The sequence below is a fragment of the Hemiscyllium ocellatum genome, chromosome 14, assembly GCF_020745735.1.
Source record: "Hemiscyllium ocellatum isolate sHemOce1 chromosome 14, sHemOce1.pat.X.cur, whole genome shotgun sequence".
Lineage (NCBI taxonomy): Eukaryota > Metazoa > Chordata > Chondrichthyes > Orectolobiformes > Hemiscylliidae > Hemiscyllium > Hemiscyllium ocellatum.
In genome coordinates this window covers 39448332-39467721 of record NC_083414.1, presented here as the reverse complement: position 1 = coordinate 39467721, position 19390 = coordinate 39448332, and the positions used below count along the sequence as shown (strand labels likewise).

Below are 19390 nucleotides of genomic sequence, written 5' to 3'. Positions count from 1 at the left end.
TAGGATGCCAGGTAGGTAGGGTGCAAGGAGGTCAGGTTAGTGATGTAGTGTTTAGGGTATGATGAATGAATGGGAAAATTAAACATGGCAGGGGTGGGGAGTGTGGATGTCGGGTTTGGGGTGTATGGACCTAGAGGTGAGACGGTTGTTGGGTCTAGTCCATGTCCAGTGGGAGTGGGGGTCATATTCAAGTCTAGAAAGCGGCACTTGCATCTTGCAGGTTAAACGGAGATGGGGAGAAAGGGGTCCGTTCTTGGATGGGTGAGTGGTGATCAAATTCTGTAGTGGAAGAAGGAGGGCTGAATTCCAGGAGTGGAGGTGTCAGTACAGAGTCTTAGGGCTATAAATTGTTTAGGAGAGATGTAGTTGAGGTGTGCAAGGTAGGTGTGGGGTCAGTTGAACAGTTACTCAGGAAAAGTTTGACAATGTAATTAATAGTCTAACCTGTCCTGAGTAACTAGTTACCTAATTTCATCATAACATTCTGAATTGGCTTCTTAAAATTTAGACTTTTGAAGAGTTCCTATTGTGAAGTAATCAATTTTTCAAGCAATTGTGCTGGAGTCTATTACAATGGGGATTCTGTCAGGTTCCCTTGTGCAACTCCCATCTACACAATAGCTGTTTGATCAAAAGGGAATTCTAGCCATTGAGATAGCAGGAAAACAAAGGATTAAAGGACTTCACAGCAATGACAGGAGGAGGCATAAATGATTATGGGAACTGGTAGAAGGCCAATGTGGGCCACATTTGCTGCACAACTCACTTTCAAATGCAGCTTCCATTGCTTTTGATTGCTGTTAATATATCATGCCAAGCCATAAAGAAGCAAGACAGGAGCAAATAAAAGTTAAGAAAGGAAGCAGAATAACAGAGGATGAGAAAGATACAAAGAACAGGAGAGCTAAAGATGTACATGAACACAAAACCATCTAATACCATTAAGGTGATGAATTCTGCAACTTCAGTTTGACAAGTTGTCTGGAAGAGTGAATTAGAGATTGGGTTTGCACCCGAAGTAGGTGACTGGTCAGTAGAATACTCAACATACCATTCTTCGCTAGTTCAAAGCCAATGCTAAATTTGTTTAACCCATGAACTTTAAGTGCAAAGAGATTATTTGGAAGTAACATATTAGCACATGTAACAGTAATGTGGATCATCAGCAGCCTTGAAATAGGTCCTGCAAAAGAAGTGGGTGTGGTGAATATGTTTCCAGCTAACAGCAGCTAACTCATGGTCAGTACAGTAAAAGCACTTCTACTCCTCAGGACACTACCAAATACAAACACTTACAATGTTTTTGTGTCTTTTTCGGTAACCCTTTAAAGATCACACTAATTACAATAACATTTCACGTTGGGATCTTATGCTAGGAGTTTGACCCTGGTTTGCATAACCAGTGCGCATTTCAAAATCTGCACACTGACTGATTCAGATGGATGCCTTGGGCTTTAAAGATCATTTGATTTATCATCAAAAGAGATGCACTTCTGGAGTCAACAACGTATTTGAGTTTTTGAATATATTTTGGCCATTCCACACCTGACATCAACGTTCAATTTCTGTCCTGCTGATTATATGTCATAATTGTATGCATCTAAACAAAGAAGTGAAGACCAAGGTCTTTTCAGCATTTTCTAAGAGTGTAACTAAATTAAATTAATTCTTTTTCAAATGAAAAATAAACTATAATAAAGAATCTGCTACTTCAACTTTTGATATGTCATAGTGTTTTAAAGTGAAAGACTTTTAATATCTGTGAATAGTTACAACTTTCAAAACATTACTGACATATTTTAACATTTTTCTTACTTGTGTTAACTTTAAATCTGTTTTTAAAGTGATGAGTATTGAAAGATGTAAATTTAAAAATTATGAAGTGGTAAAATAAGTACCAAATATTAATGACATCTGATGAATTCATTAGAAGAGCTAATAAACATCAAAATTATAAGATAGCTGAATCATTCTGGATAAGTGGTTTCACAGTTTGCTATCAACTTATTTCCCCATCTTGTTTGGCTATTCATCATTGTCAAGTTGCCCCTCATTATCAGCTCTCACTATTCAATTGAAATTACATAAGTTAAAATCATCTTAACTCAGAGCAATGTATATACATAGCAATACTGAATTTAAAATAACTTTATAGAACACTTATGTTTTTCAAAATGATAAAGCGAATGATTCAATTTTTAAGTCACCACCAACATGAACCTTCTCATAATTCTTCTGCAGCATATGACAGTAAAGTGGAATTATTTTATTGACCAATTCAATTTACTAGACTAGAATAGTGATAAAGAAGAAATTACAACAAAATGTCATCAATAGAAGGCTTTTTCTTCAGAAAAACAAAAAAAAGAACCACTTCGCAATGAAATCACTAGGGAGTAAGATAGGGAGCAGCCACACCTCTTGCTGTGGCTGCTCATGCATCTCTGTATATGTTTTGTTTACACTGTTCTCCATTCAAAGGCAACTGTAAACATATATCTGATGGGTTCAGGGGAACTGCATTTTTAATCTCATTTGAATTCTGGGGAGGATAACAATTAGTAAAATGACTTAGAACACTTTAAATGTAATCTAAACATTTTCATTGAGTATGAGGCGGGATTGTGATTCTTTTCACAAAAACTTTAATAATTAACCACATAATTCAGTCATAAAAGTCGAGATTAAATTTCTAGCTGATCTTGGACTGTGACAGAGGATCAACTACACTTTTTCAAATTTATTGTTGTTTATTCCTGTACTCAGATCCAGTGCAATATTCATATACAATTGATATGGTTGGATGCTCCCATATAACAAACCATTTTACACCTCAAATAAATAGAAATTAAAATTGGGAGAAATGTTGATTTGTTATCACCAATATCAGCCCATTACTCACCCACTTTACATAATCACACAAAGTTACAATTCGTTTTTTGGAGTTGTGGACTCCATAAAACTCTTGCTATTTCAGACTGTTGTCTTATTATTGTTGTTCTTGCAAGAGATATGTGATATACCTATAAGGGAGACACTCATGATATCATCACCGTATCATGGCAAATGACTTAATGGTATGAAACTCTCAGTCTTCATCTTACTAGGTTCTGTCCTCTTGAGTCATGACACATGAGGGAAGTGTGCTACACTACATCCAAATTGCTTAGCTTGAGCCCAAACATGCATTGCAGTGATTGCTGTGTACGTAAATGCCAAGAGCTGTAATAAAAGTTAATTGAATTCATAAGTAATATTTAACTCAGGTCTCATCCCCATGTTATAGGAGCTATGTATGTTTCGCAGTGCAATAATTGCAGGTCATCTTCATATCATACCACACCGCACATCACAGACTCACCATCCTATCAGCTAATCTAAGATACATCTGGGCATGGAAGGAATATTCATATTGCAGCTTGTCAGATTGTTAATTAATCTGAAAATCTTTCTATTCCTTCATATGACAACTGAAGAGTGTAAAGATACAAAAACAATTTAAGAATAGTAGAGCCATTTAGGCCAATGAATTACGATGAAATTCCAAAAGGAACAATGAGATAAATGGCCAATTAAACTCTTTTAGGATGCTTATAGTGGGATGAATGGTAATGCCCATAATGAACAAATATCATTGATTTAAAGCATGGGTTTTGTAAAGCTACAGTGCCAACCATCCTCTGCAGAAATTGTTTAAAAATAAAAGCCTTATTTCAATTAAGTGATAAAATAAAATTTCCATTGGTCAAATAAGTGAAATCCTTCAAGCTTAATCAATCTGTTTTCACAGCAAACTATGAAGAAAGCTGTGATTATTCTGAATCATTTTATTTCTTTTAATAGTGCCTCATCAATTGTTAATGTCTTATAAACTCAGCGATTAACGATGTCAAACAGATTTAAAATGATCTGCTATTACTCAAAGTAAATCCTATTTGCAATAAGCAAAATATTTTCAAGAATCAAGATACAAACTATGTGCTTTACTATGTCTGTTTCAATAAAATAAAGTTATACTTTCATTAACTCTGCTAAAGACAACCAAGAATGGTGGACATTTCAAAAAGATGGGACTCAAATAGAAATTGAACAGAGAAGCTCCTTCGGAATGGAATCTGAAAAGAAGTTGAGCATCTGAATAGGGACTTGCTAACATGGTAATTTCCAGCCGAATTGTTAAAATACCTTCCCCTTTCAGCTGCTTTATGTTTTGAAAAGTTAATGTTTTTACTTCGGATTTCCGACATTTACCTACTTAGTTATTTTTGTAAGATTCAAGTTGAGTTTTGCAAATATTTAATATTTCTGTTAATTGATGAGTTCATGTAGCAGAGATCAAGTTAGGTAGCTTGGGTTATAACAAGACTGGTTTTGCTCTGAGTTCTTGATTTTAGATCAATTTGTTGTTTACATACATACAGCATGCCTCAGTTTCAATTTAATTTCACTCCAGTGAGTTTTCTTGAGATTGTTTAATTTGACTCAAATTGATTCAACCAGTGATCTCTAGTAAGACACAATAATGTCAGTCATAAACACTTCACAATCAGACTCAATTGAACTCGCCTGTTCAGCACTGAATTTTTCATTCTCCACTAATTCAAGTTATGGGAAAGATAAAATAGAAAGCATTAGCCCACAAGTGTGTCTAAATTAATTAAAAATGTCAAAACACAAAAAAATCTTGATTTTATAAATTCTTAAGCTTGCTTACAAATCCTTCAAGAGCCTTACTCCTTTCTGTTTCTTAATCTCTTGCAGACTAGAGCCCTCCAATATGTGTGCTCTCTTCTATTTTTGTTTCTTGCTCATCTGACAGCTTTTCATTTTTCCACGATTGATGACCTTCTGTTATCTGGGCCCAGATTATGCCCATCCTCCACCTCACTTTTCGCCTTTAAAGCACTTCTTAAAACTTACCTGTCTGACAAGCTGTTGGTCAGCCAACCAAAATCTCCCAAAATGTCTCATAATACATCATGCAATGCTTGCAAGTACCTTGAGACATTTCATTACATTAAAGGCAATTTACAAATGAAAGCATCAATGTGTTGTTATTATAAAAACATTATAAACCAATTATGAAACATACTTTTTTCAGTAACGATAACACTAAAGTCATTTGTTTTACCACAATTATCTTGTATGGTTCCATGTTGAAAATTTTCCAGTTAAGCTTATACTGTAATTTAAGACTGCATGAAGAATACCTTCTGCAATTGTCTGTGAACAGTGTATTCTCATATCAATTACTTCAGGTTGAACGGAGGGGGAGTACTGCACTACCAGAGATGCCTGCTTTTAAATGAGATGTTAAACTGAAGCTCCATCTATTAGCTAGTACAAGATCCCTACTGTGAAGAAGAGCAAGTTATACCACCCCACTAATCTCTGGATACACTGCATTATCCTCTGCCATTTTCATCACCTACAATCAGACCCCACCACCAGAGATATGTTTCCCTTCCAACTCTATCAGCATTCCACAGAGACCATTCCCTCCACAACTCCCTTGTTAGGACCATGCCCCCCCACCAACCCACCCTCCACTCCCAGCATCTTTCCTTGCTGCCACAAGAGGTGCAAAAAACCTGCTTCCACACCTATCCAAGGCCCCAAAGCATACTTCCATATTTGGCAGAAATTTTCCAGCACATCTAAACACCTCATCTAAGGAGTCCATTGCTCTTGATGTAAGTTCTCTACATTGGGAGACAGGACACCAACTCGCAGAACATTTCAGGGAACATCTCTGGGACACATGCACCAAACAACCCCACCATCCTGTGGCTGACTACTTCAACTCCTCCTCCCACTCCACCAAGGGCAGGCATCTCCTGGGCCTCCTCCACCGTTAAATCCAAGTCACCCGACACCTGGAGGAACAACACCTCATCTTCTGCCTTGGGACCCTTCAACCACATGGCATCAATGTCTATTTTACCAGTTTCCTCATCTCCCCTCCCTCAACCTCATCCCAGATCCAATCCTCCAACTCGGCACTGCCCTCTTGAACTGTCCTACCTGTCCATCTTCCTTCCCACCTCTTTGCTCCACACACCTCCCCCTCGTCACTATCAAACCCACCAGCATCTACCTATCACCTTCCCAGCTACTTTCTCCGCAGCACTCCCCCAATCTCTTATTTGTCTCGCAGCCTCCTTTCCCCCCTACATTCCTGAAGAAGGTCTTATGCTTGAAACTTTAGTTCTCCTGTTCCTCAGATGCTGCTTGACCTGCTGGGCTTTTCCAGTGCCACACTTTTCAACACTATTCTGCTCACCATATATCCTTCAAGCAACATCACAAAAACAGGTAATTTGGCCATTATCATAATGCTATTTTTGGGAGTTTGCTGCCACATTTTCTATAACAGTGACTATAATTCAGAAGCTCTTCATTAGTTGCAAAGTGCCTTTAGATGGCTGATGATTATGAAAGGCACCATAAAAATTCTAACCTTCTTTCTGGTTCAGGAATATTCTACCTTTGAATTAGCTGATCTTAATGCTGTGATGCATATAATTACCAGTCATTGTCAGAGAATGATCAAGTCTAAACCAGTCAAATCATTTTTGATTACATTGTAAATCCTTTTTGCATTTCTTGTTTAAGAAACCCTGAATAATCTTGCATATTGAATGATATTGTAATTCGTTGCAAAAAAACTTCTCTTTGGTATTAGATAGAAATACATAAAATATACAGCACAAAACAGGCCACCCTGCCCAACCAGACTTTTGTGCTCTACTTCATTTAAAATTAAAAATCACACAACACCAGGTTATAGTTCAACAGGTTTAATTGGAATTTGTACTTGCTGAGTTGTATTGTACTTTGCTCAAAAACTGTATGAATCCATGTAAGACTCTGTAAACTCACTTTTTAGATTAGAATCAGTCTAAACATTATGGCACAGACAGGGAACACAGGGGGCTAACACCTTCAACATCTTAACATCTTATCTGGGCTGACACCAATTGTTACAATTGACCTGAGAATATAACTTTTAAAAGAAGTTTTGTAATTTACAGAAGAAAGAAGTGAAACTATTGGTCATTCTAACAGATGAGAGACTTAACAAACAAAGTATTTTTCAATGTATAATTTCAGTTACGTCACACTGTAAACTTTTGCTATAAATTCTGTCTTACAATTGTGTCCTCCACATCCACTTGATGAAGGCACGGTGCTCCGAAAGCTAGTGCTTCCAATAACCTGTTGGACTATAACCTGGTGTTGTGTGCTTTTTAACTTTGTACACCCCAGTCCCACACCGGCATCCCCCAAGCATTTAAAATTATTAGCATAAGTCTTTATTGCCTGTTCATTCATTTGTTGATTTGTTTTTCATTAAATATATTTGTTCTATTTGCCTCAGCAACTCTGTGATAACAGAGTTCACATTCTCACCACTTTATGGGGGAAATTTCTTTATAAATCTGTCTTTGATTTCTTAGTAACCTTTATTTTACGATTTGTGCGATGAGGGCTTCACTGGCTGGGCTAGCATTGATTGCACAGAGGACAGTTAAGAATCAAGCTGTTCTTCTGGAATCATATGTAGGCCAGACCAGGTAAGGATGGCAGATTTCCTTTCCTAAAGGACATTAGTGAACCAGATGCGTCTTTCCAACAAACAGCAATGGATCACGGTCATTATTAACCCTTAATTCCAGATTTTATTTTCCTGCATTCAAATTCCACCATCTGCTCTGGTGGGATTTGAACCCAGGTCCCCAGAACATTAGGGTCTCTACGTTAATAATCCAGCTATAATGATAGTAGGCCCATTTCCTTGTTCTTCCCAACAACTGGAAATAGAATCTCCCATGTCTGTTACATCATGTCTGTTAACATTTTCTATTAGGTGACCCCTTTGCTGAGCCTGTTCATTCTCTGTTGACAGTTGTATTTTCAGTAACATCCTTGTAAGATCTTTTTCCACCTCTGCAATAGCTCCAGAACTTTATTTTATGTTGTAATCAAAATTGTTCATGGTTCTTCAACTGTGGTCAATGTCTCATCTTACCATTTCAATTCCTCTAGAAACAAACCTGAGTGATTGGCTTGCACTTTACAGTCTCTTTAATTTGACAATAATGTGTTGAAAGTATTTTGCATACTGCATGCTCATTCTGCAAGTTTATTTAAGGTTCCATTTACACGTAGTCAACTGCCTTCTCTACAGTATTGACTGCCCTCTTCCATTTGGAACCAATTATAATTATAGAAGTAACAGGTAGAATTTTCAAGCTTCCCCAGGGGTGAGATTGCTGGCTGATGCACACGTGCCATGAAATTGGGTGTCAGGTCAGCAGCGCTGATCTTGTGGCCTGTCTGTATGACCCTGCTGCAGATTATCAGTAGCCAACTTTGGTGACCTGGGCCACTAGAAGCCTTTAAGTGGTACCTGATGCATTGAACAGCATGTGAAAAATGTAATGAACAAACAGCTTTGTTTCTCTTCTCAAAAGCCAAGGTACTAGGAATATTTGTTATTTGCTAGAGTAATTGGACATTAATCTCTTTGCCAAGTATTATCCTCTGCTTTAAAGATTTCTTCATGTTTCCCTGTATTGGATGCAACTGTCCCCGTGATTACCTTTTTCCTCTGCCAAATCATTCCATGCTCCACCAATCCTCAATGCACATAAATAGTTTCTGAATTACCATCTTCACTTTTAATCGGAATAATTTTAAATGATGATCACCTGGACAAACTTCCCAGTCACACAGAATAGTCATTCCATTTTCACTTTTCAAAATCAGGCATTCTAAATAATTCTGTTAAATTTGCTGTTTTTTATCTCTGCACAGGTGGAAATGGTCCAATCATCTCAGTCCTGTTATCCTCTTACTTCCAATTCATCATATCATTCTGGTGAATTTATATTGAATGCTTTATTTCCTTTTAGTCTTGTTTCTATAATAGGTTGTGCAAAGCTTCCTATTACAATTTAATTTTGGCTGAATCAGTATTTGTACAAATTCATGATCATTTCTTTCCTGTAATGCCATTTGTATCTATTCACAAAGCCCAAAATTCTGACACTACTTTAAACAATGAATTGTGTCTGCACATTTACCGAACTGTGTGTTTGAATTCCTTCTGTTCCTCTACATCCTTCAGTATACTTCCATTAAATGTATCCTTCCTTTCATTTATTTCTTTTCTCTAAAAGGCAGTGCTTTACACTTATTCATAATAAATAAGATTTGTTTCTTTGCTAACCTACAGCTTTCTGAAGCCTATATAATTCTCCTAAATATTTGCCAAATCTTCTACTTTTGTGAAATCAGCAAATTTTGAAATTCTGAACCCTATAACCGGACCAGATGATCCACAGGATCCAAGAACGTAAGTGAGCCAACACTGCTTGGCGTACATAATTTCCAAGCATTCTTCCCATCTAATTTACTACATCTCTGTTTATCAATCAACTTTCCTCCAAGCTACCTTATGAACATTCATGTTTGTTCCTAGCAATGTGCTAAATTAGCTTGCCTCTTTGAAGACAATGCTAAACTAATTTCAGTGGCCTCAGCATCTTGAGATTAACTTTGAGATTAGAAAATACCTTGAAAGCTATGCATGAACCATTTAGTTTGAGAACATGAAAACTTTCTCCCTCCAAAAAGATTTTTAATTTTGATATCTGCTGCGATAATTGGAGGACCAATGCCTATGTTAAGTAAACCTTGTATTGTAGAGCATTAATTAATCTACTACTTTGCAGTATTAAACATTAGCTGACAATAAAACAAAAATGCCTGAATCAGCCATGAAGCAATTACTGTGATAGTTAATAGTTTGTAAAATACTTTGCTAAGTTAAGAGCCAAATAATTGATGCTTGGAAATTATGTACGCCAAGCAGTGTTGGCTCACTTACGTTCTTGGATCCTGTGGATCATCTGGTCCGGTTATAGGGTTCAGAATTTCAAAATTTGCTGATTTCACAAAAGTAGAAGATTTGGCAAATATTTAGGAGAATTATATAGGCTTCAGAAAGCTGTAGGTTAGCAAAGAAACAAATCTTATTTATTATGAATACGTGTAAAGCACTGCATTTTAGATAAAAGAAATAAATGAAAGGTAGGATACATGTAATGGAAGTATACTGAAGGATGTAGAGGAACAGAAGGAATTCAAACACACAGTTCAGTAAATGTGCAGACACAATTCATTGTTTAAAGTAGTGTCAGAATTTTGGGCTTTGTGAATAGCTACAAATGGCAGTGCAGGAAAGAAATGATCATGAATTTGTGCAAATATTGATTCAGCCAAATTTTGTTGGCTTATGGTTAAGAGTTATTTTGTGCACACTTTTGTAACAATTTCCTCATGTGGAAATAACTTTTAATTTTGGTTTATGACATGTTGTCTCATTTTAAACAAACTACAAAGAATTACCAATTAAACTTCTTAAAGTGAAAGCAGTGCCCTTTTTCAGCTTGACAGAGAACTTAACACATCAATACACTCAGCTTATTTCAGGATGAAGCACACTGATACTTTCAAATTACTGTCTGTAATTAATAAAGTTTCCTTTGCACTTATAAAGGATTAAGGAATTTGATATCAAGACAAAGAAAAATGCAGCTGCTGTTGCAAGGAGGGAATAAAGAACTTACTTTTAGGAAAAGGCTTTCCTACAGCATATGATGGCTTTGAAAGAATGCTCAAAGGTGGTCTGAAGTAATTTTGAAGTGTAATCACTGTTTCAATGCAGGCATAAATGAAACCCATTTTGTCTTGAAGAACAATTTTTCAGAAAATCTTACTCGATTCTGAAGAGTCATATTCAATTTGAAGCATTAGATTAATCTGAATCTGGTTCAGTGAGGTAACATGCTGCTCTATCTTACTGATTTTGAATTCATAAATCACTTAACTCTATATTCTGTATATTATTTTAACTAACATAGCAACTTGATAAAAAAAGCTCAGCATAAGAAAACTACCTTCTGTATTATGCAGGACCCCAGGGTTCTCAGTTGCCTGGCTCCATGAGTCTTTGACTGCAGACTTATAAACCACTCTGTCATTCAGTTTCTGTTGTGGTCGGAAGTTGTTCCTCAAGTACTCCACTGATTTGACATGGTCTTGCTGTTCAGTAGTAAATATGGAGTAAAAGGCTTCCAGCTACACAAAGCAATCAAATGAGAAGAAATTAATGCTCGTTAGAAAATAAGTCATATGTGGGTTTCCTCTGGATGCTCCGGTTTTCTCCCACAGTCCAAAGATGTGCAGGTTAGGTGAACTGGCCTTGCCAAATTGCCCCATAGTGTTAGGTCAATTAGTTAGAGGGAAATGGGTGTGGGTGGGTTACTCTTCGGAGGATCGGTGTGGACTGCCTGGGCCGAAGGGCCTGTTTCCACACTGTAGAGAATCTAATCTAATAATGGAATATCTATGATGTGAAATGCTAGAAAACTCTGATACCAAAGCTGATATTGTGTGAGGTTGCAAAACTATTCATAAAATCAATGCTCATGAACTTGTTTTGCCTTAGTTCTTATTTTGACAAGCTATGAGAAACATTAAAATTGATGTTTTGATAGTATATTTTGCCAATTTTATTATTAATTCATTGTGACAATTATCCAATTTTATATTTTCATGTAAATTGCCCAAAACATTGACCATAATCAGTTAATGAATACAAACTGCTTTCATATATAGGTCAATTATAAAACTGGGAGAGAAACTTGTGAAACCTTTCCATCTTGATATCTCTTGGTTAAAGCCAGCTGAAAAGAAAATGCTGAATGAAAATGCTGACATAGTAACTTACAATAGAAGGCAAAACAAGTCCAAAAATTGCAATGTTACAGTTGCATTTGCCTAATTTAATTCACGTCTACCTGATGAAGGAGCAGCATTCCAAAAGCTTGTGGTTCCAAATAAACCTGTTGGACTATAACCTAGTATTGTGTGATTTTTAACTTTATCTCATAAGTATCATCAATGGCTACTCCTGATATTCTTGTACAATTATATGTGGTGCCTCCAAAGGATCTATCCTTGAGAAGATACTAAAATTTATTCTGAAAGAGGAATGGCAGGACATTCGGAAAATCATAATACAATCAGCAGAATTAACATGATTTTGTGAAGAAAAATTGTGGTTGATGATTTTATTAGAGTTCTTTGAAGATGTAACAAGAATTTTAAAAAATAGTAAATAGAATGGATAAAATGCATTTGATAGGTGACACATGAAAAATTAATGTACAAAATAATAGCTGATGTGTAAGGGCGGATAAACAAGCACAGGTAGAGGATGGGCAATCCAACAAGAAGCAGAAGAATGAATTTTAACAGAGGTTGGTTCATTGTCAGTGTTGACTAATTTCATGAAAGGATGCTCTCCAACAAATCTAGTGAAATTTCTCACATTAATCTCCAAAATTAACCTCATTAGTTATGCATGTGATGATTATTTTGTCCTGTGTTTTTTGAAAAGAGGTTGTAAAGGCAGAGGTGGCAAAGTGACTACTGGGTCCGGCATGTCAATAGGTTAAGGGATCTTTAGGTTTTTTGTTTAACAGCGTTTGCAGCAGTGGAAGGGGAGTGGCCGCTCTCCTAGATCAGACTTTCTAGTTTGTTTAGCTGTAGCAATTGGAATCTGTCGGGGTCCCAGAAGGGTTGCAAGTTTCAGTAAATGACTCCTAACTGTGACCTTCTCTGAAATCTCTCTTGATGTTCTGCCCTCCTGGATTGAAAAATGGCAGTTAAGAATCGGTGTGTGAATGTACCTTTTTGTCAAGGGGTCTGTTTATGGGATATTACTATATTGGAACAATTAATTAGTAATGGGTACAGTATTTATTATTTGGTTTAAGTTTTCCATTAGTATGTTATTCTAAATTCCTCTTACTTTTGTTTGTATTTTAACTTTGGAGTTTAAATAAATTGTTTTGCTTCATGTTGAGTGGTTAAATCAGTTGCATCACAACTGCAACAAGCACTTCGCACCACATTATGGTCTAGACTAACTACTTAAAGTATTGACAGGGGGTCTGGTCCATAACAATGCAATTCTCTATCATACATTTGTCCTATATTCCCTTTTGACAGAAAGGAAGTACTTGCCACTGCAGGGATCTCTTGGCACCACCTTTAAAGCCCAGCTATGCACCAGGTGTTGACCTTCATCACACACATACCATGAGGAGAACCAAAAACAAATTTTTCTAGGATCACAAAGGTGGCATAGTTGACATTTCATTGAAAACACAAGTTAATATTCATAAGCGTACTGCTATTTCAGATCCAAGTCATACTAGTTACCAACTTTAATGTCATCCTATCTAAGGGAGTATTACTTATTCCCTAATGCCCAGTGTGACTGAATACATTCTCAATGTAGCCAAATATGTTCAATGTTGGATCATCACATACTGGAAAACCTTCAAACATTTGAAAATATTCACTTTTATTTTCAAAGGCAAACAAACAAAAGCAGCAGTTGCATTTCAAGAACTACAAGAATGTGGAAAAATGTACAAGTATCCACTTTGGCAGGTAGAACAGTAAAGCAGCATGTTATTGAAATGGAAGAAGATTGCAGAATACTGTGGTACAAAGGAGTCTGGATATCCTTTTTCATGAAGCATGAAAAAGTTAGCACGCATGTGCAACAAATAATTAGGAAGGTAACTTTAAAAATAGTGAAGGCTTGCTTTATTTGTGCAGGACATTGATGTGATCACTGTGTACAATTTTGTTCTTACCACTTGAATATAAAACAGCATTCACTATGCTGATTCCTGGGATAAAGGGATTCCCTATGAGAAAAGATTAAACACATTGGACCATTAATCATTAGTCAGATGAATGACAGTTGATCTTCTTGAAAGAGGTAAGATTCCAAGAGAACATGGCAGGTTAGATGCTGAGAAGGGAATTTAGATTTGGGGTCACAAAAGTAAGAGATCTTCAACTGAAGACAAAGATCAGAAGGATTTTTTTTAATGTTCATCTTGTTTGGAATTCTCTTCAACAGGGATCTGCAACATTTGTCTATGAATATAGTCAGTGTTGAGTTGGATAGGTTTTTGAACAACAAGGAAGTCAAAGGTTCTGGGGGACCAGGCAGGGAAATGGAAGTCATCACCACCATTGGATCTACCATGATTTTAGTGGATGGTGGAGCATGTTTGATATGCTGAATGGTATACTCCTGCCCCAGTTGCATGTGATCTCTCAGACCACGCAATTTTTAAAATACTGCTGACCATGTATTCATTGATAAATCCATTTTTACTTCACCAATAACTCTCTTGACCCCTTTGCTGTTCTCAAATGGCTGGACATCCAAATGGTCCAACATTTAGCATTGAATAACCTGAAATTTCCATCAATTAAATATTTGGCAAATCTGAGACCATTGCCTTTGGTCCCCACTACAAACTCTGTTCCCTCATCGCTAACTTTATCCCTTTCCTGAGCAACTTGTATCGGATTGAATCAGATGGTTTGCAATCTGTGCACCATATCACCAAGATAACATAATATTTGCAACTCCATTCCTGCCTCAGTTCTTCGAAACTGCTATTTGAAACACTTAACCATACCTCTAGATGTGACACTTCTAATGCATACCTTCCTAATCTTTTACATTCTACCTTCCATAAACTTGAGATCATTCAAACCTTTGCTTCACATATACTAACTCACACCAAGTGTCATTCACACATTAACCATATGTTTGCTGACAAATACTGTCACTGGTGAGACAATCCCATAATTTTAAAATTCTCATTCCAATTTTCAAATCCCTCCAAGACCTGCCTCCCGCTTATTCAGATTTCTCTCAAATGTAGAATAGCATTTTGGATTTTGTGTTGGATTCCCCAACATTGATGTGAAATGTAAGTTTCAATCCTGCATCAAGAGGAACAACTCAACATTTATTGGTCTGTCCAAGTCAATGTGGAGGCTATAGGGTGCATTTACTGTCAAAGCTGGAGGACCAAGAGGAGTCCCTGCAGAACTGAAGAAGCTACGGTCTGCCATGGCAGATAAAGAGAATGGAAATCTCAATTTAAGGTGCTCTTCCAGTACATTTTAAAGTTTTGAAATTAAAAATGACTACAACTGGTGGACCACCATTATGGAAAGCAAACCCCTACACAGGACAGCCTGAGGTTACTATAAAATAGTACCTGTGTTGCTTTGGTCCAGAGAAATAGGCCTGAATGAAAGCAGAAATCCAATACATTAGACAAAGCAGCTGGAGTTCCCCAGTGGTGTTGGAGTTGAAGTTTGATGGTTCAACCAGATTATGCATCAACTAGAGAAAGGTCAATCCAGTAACAAAGGCTTGCTTGGAAGACTGTATTGACACGGTGGGGAATGCCAGATTTCTTATCAAAAGAAATGTGTTAAAGAGATATGCCAAGTTCCTTTAAAACCCAGAGTTAAAGATATATTGGCCTTTGTTACACTAATCTATTCCAATGCTGAATGATACTATTCATCCTAAAAAATACACCAACAACTTTCCAAACACTGATGAACCAAGTGGTAGTCAGTGTTTCTAATGACGGTGATGTACTAGTATACAGTGACACTTGTAATGATGACTCAGAGCAAGTAGGTTTGATTTAGAAATTATTATTAGCTGAAATAAAGATAAATCTTGCAAAAAGTGAATTTGCAAAGGCATGAGTAACCTATCTAGGTCACATAGAAAGGCAAGGACAAATGCTGCAAAGAGCAGCACAAGTAAATGTGGAATAACCTACCACTAAAACTAAACAGGAAATGATGAGATTTTGAGGATGTGTGTTTTTGATTGCATGTTTTTATCATATTTCAGCACTATTGCTGCTCCACCAATGAACTGCTCAAAAAAAACCAAGATGATGTGGCCAGACACCTTTTGAGAAAGTGAAATCCATTTTGTTCACTGTCTTTTGGCTACACCAAATTACCTCTTCAAAGTAATGACTGATGCCACTGATATGGGAATGAGATGGGTTATGCATAGAGAAGCCTGTAGGATACTTCACTGAATCAACACCAAAAGTGATATTCCATGGTGGAAAAAGAGACTGGAAAGTGCAACTGGTTCTTGAGCATTTTGTTTGGGCAGCGGCTGAATCCCGAGACTCTATACTTGAAGTGTCTCCCACCTGTCATCCTCCTCTAACCAAAAAAGGGACTCTCGTGTGTTGCTAAGGTAAGATGTTTTAATCTATATTTCTTGTGTATCGTGTGATTGATTAAAAGTTTACTATTAGTTGGTTCATTGAATAAGACCATAGAGAAGTACTAGAAATTATTTACATCATAAATTTGTATAAATTAATTAAGTAAGTAGAGATGGCTGGACAGATGATGTGCTGGAGGTGTATGATGTTGGAGCTGGCTGATCCCATTGTGAACGGCAGTGACCACATCTGCAGCAAGTGTGGGCTGCTGGAAGAACTCCAGATCAGGAATCTGAGCTTCAAACACTGCAGCACATCCAGGAGGGGAAGAGTTACCGGGACACTTTGTTTCAGGTAGATTAAGTAACTCAAACTCAGTTAATGATCAGGGACAACAGGGGGAACAAAAAGACAAGTAGCTGTTATAGAGGATTCTATAATTAGGAGGACAGATAGTTTTCTTTGTGAGCCAGATCAGGAGTCCCGCATGGTATGTTGCCTGCTGGTGCCTGGGTGCAAGACATCTCCGACCAGCCTGAAAGGATATTGGAGTGAGAGGGGAAGAATCCACATTGGCACTAACAACATAAGCAAGGCTAGGAAGGAGGACCTGTTTGGGGATTATCAAGCATTAGGAAGAAATTGAAGAACAGGTACTCAAGGGTCATAATCTCTGGATTACTGCCTGAGTCACATGCTAATTGGCATAGGGATAAGAAAATTAGGGAAGTAAACAAATGGCTAAGAGATTGGTGTGGGAAAGAGGGATTCAATTTCATGGGACATTGGCATCAGTTTTGGAACCGGAGGGATCTGTACCGGTGGGACGCTCTCCACCTGAACCTATCTGGAACCAGTATTCTGGTGAAAAGGATAAATAGGGTGGTCACTAAGACTTTAAACGTGTGAATCTGGGGGAAGGGAAAGGGAAAGCAACAGGGAGTATGGAGTAAAGTAGAAAGATAAGCAGCAGGTTAGCATGTGTGCAGGGTTAAAGGCAGGCTAGGAATGAAGCAAAAAGGAATGATAACTTAGGACATATTACAAGAGATGTTGGAAATCTTGAGGATAAGAAAATTAGCATTAAGGCACTTTATCTAATTGTTCGCAATATTCATAACAAAGTAGATGAATTAATGGCACAAATCGTCGTGAATGATTATGATGTGGTAGGCATCACAGAGACATGGTTGCAGGGGGTTCAGGAATGGCAGTTAAACATTCAAGGAGAAGACAGGGCGATGGGCAGATGGGGCAGGGTTGCCTTGTTAGTAAAGAATGAGATTATATCAATGGCACTGAGTGATATAGGGTCAGGTGATGTGGAGCCTGTGTGGGTGGAGTTGAGGAACCACAAAGGCAAAAAACACCATAATGTGAGTTATGTACAGACCTCCCAGCAGTGGTCAGGACCAGGGACGCAAGATGTACCAGGAAATAGATAGGGCATGTAAGAAAGGCAAGGTCACAGTGATCATGGGGGACTTCAACATGCAGGTGGACTGGGTGAATAATGTTGCCGATGGATCCAAAGAAAGGGAATTCATGAAATGCTTACAGGATGGCTTTTTGGAACACCTCGAAATGGAGCCCACAAGGGAGCAGGCTATTCTGGACTTAGTGCTATGTAATGAGCCAGACTTTATAAAAGATCTTGAAGTAAGAGAACACTTAGGAGGTAGTGATCATAATATGGCAGAGTTCACTCTGCAGTTTGAAAGAGAGAAGCCAAAATTGGATGTAATGGTGTTACAGTTAAATAAAGGTAATTACAAGGGCATGAGAGAGGAACTGACGAAAATCGACTGGAAGCAGAGCCCAGTGGGGAAGACAGTAAAGCAACAATGACAGGAGTTTCTGGGTGCAATTGAGGACACAGTACAGAGGTCCATCCCAAAGAAAAGAAAGATTATCCAGGGAGGGGTTAGACAGCCATGACTGACAGGAAGTCAGGAAATGTATCATAGAAAAAGAGAGCGCCTATAAAATGGCCAAGAACACTGGGAAATCAGAAGATTGCGAAGTCTACAAAAACAAACAGGTTATAACAAAGAGAGAAATAAGGGGGGAGAGGATAAAATATGAAGGTAAGCTAGCCATAACATTAGAAATAATAGTAAAAGTTTCTTTCAACACATAAGAAACAAATGAGAGGCAAAAGTAGAAATCAAGCCACTCCAAATTGATGCGGGAAGGCTAGCGCTGGGAGATAAGGATATAGCTGAAGAACTTAATAACTACTTTGTATCAGTCTTCACAGTGGAAGACATGAGTAATATCCCAATTAAGGAGAGTCGGGGGCAGAGTTGAGGATGTAGTCATAACAGAAGAGAATGTGCTAGAAAAGCTAAGAGGTCTAAAAATTGATAAATCTCCTGGCCCCAGTGGGCTACATCTTAGAGTTCTGAGGTATGTGGCTGAGGAATAGCAGAGGCGCTGACTGTGATCTTTCAAAAATCACCGGAGTCAGGGAAAGTTCCAGATGATTGGAAATTGCTGTTGTAACCCCCTTGTTCAAGAAAGGATTAAGACAAAAGATGGAAAATTATATGCCAATTAACCTAACCTCGGTTGTAGGTAAAATCCTAGAATCTATTATTAAGGAAGAGATTTCTAAATTCTTGGAAGTGCAGGGTCGGATTAGAACACGTCAGCATGGATTTAGTAAGGGGAGGTCGTGCCTGACAAATCTGTTAGAATTCTTTGACCAGGTAACAAGTAGATTAAACCAGGGAAACCCAGTGGATGTTATCTATCTAGACTTCCAAAAGACCTTTCATAAGGTGCCTCATGGGAGGCTACTGAGTAAAGTGAGGGCCCATGGTGTTTGACGTGAGCTACTGGCATGGATTGGGGATTGGCTGTCTGGCAGAACGCAGAGAGCTGTGATAAAGGTTCTTTTTCAGCATGGCAGTGACAAGTGGGGTCCCGCAGGGATCAGTGTTGGGGCCGCAGCTGTTCACTTTATATATTAATGATCTGAATGAAGGGACTGGAGGCATTCTGGCGAAGTTCACTGATGATACGAAGTTAGGTGGACAGGCAGATAGTACTGAGGAGGTGGAGAGGCTGCAGAAAGATTTAGACAGTTTAGGAAAGTGGTCCAGGAAATGGCTGATGAAATTCAACATGAACAAGTGTAAGGTCTTGCACTTTGGAAAGAATACAGGCATGGACCAATTTTTAAACGGTGACAAAATTCATAAAACCAAAGTACAAAGAGA

At 37.8% G+C, this 19390-nt stretch overlaps 1 protein-coding gene across 3 annotated transcripts in view; it reads right to left on the bottom strand.

The window, feature by feature from the left end:
• LOC132822357 (receptor-type tyrosine-protein phosphatase gamma-like) overlaps positions 1–19390 on the bottom strand; it is a 695764-nt gene that overhangs the window by 202357 nt on the left and 474017 nt on the right. For all 3 annotated transcript variants that reach the window (XM_060835658.1, XM_060835659.1, XM_060835660.1), the window contains one exon: positions 10968–11148. In XM_060835658.1, the coding sequence (XP_060691641.1) occupies positions 10968–11148 (181 nt within the window). The remainder of the gene's footprint in view (positions 1–10967; positions 11149–19390) is intronic.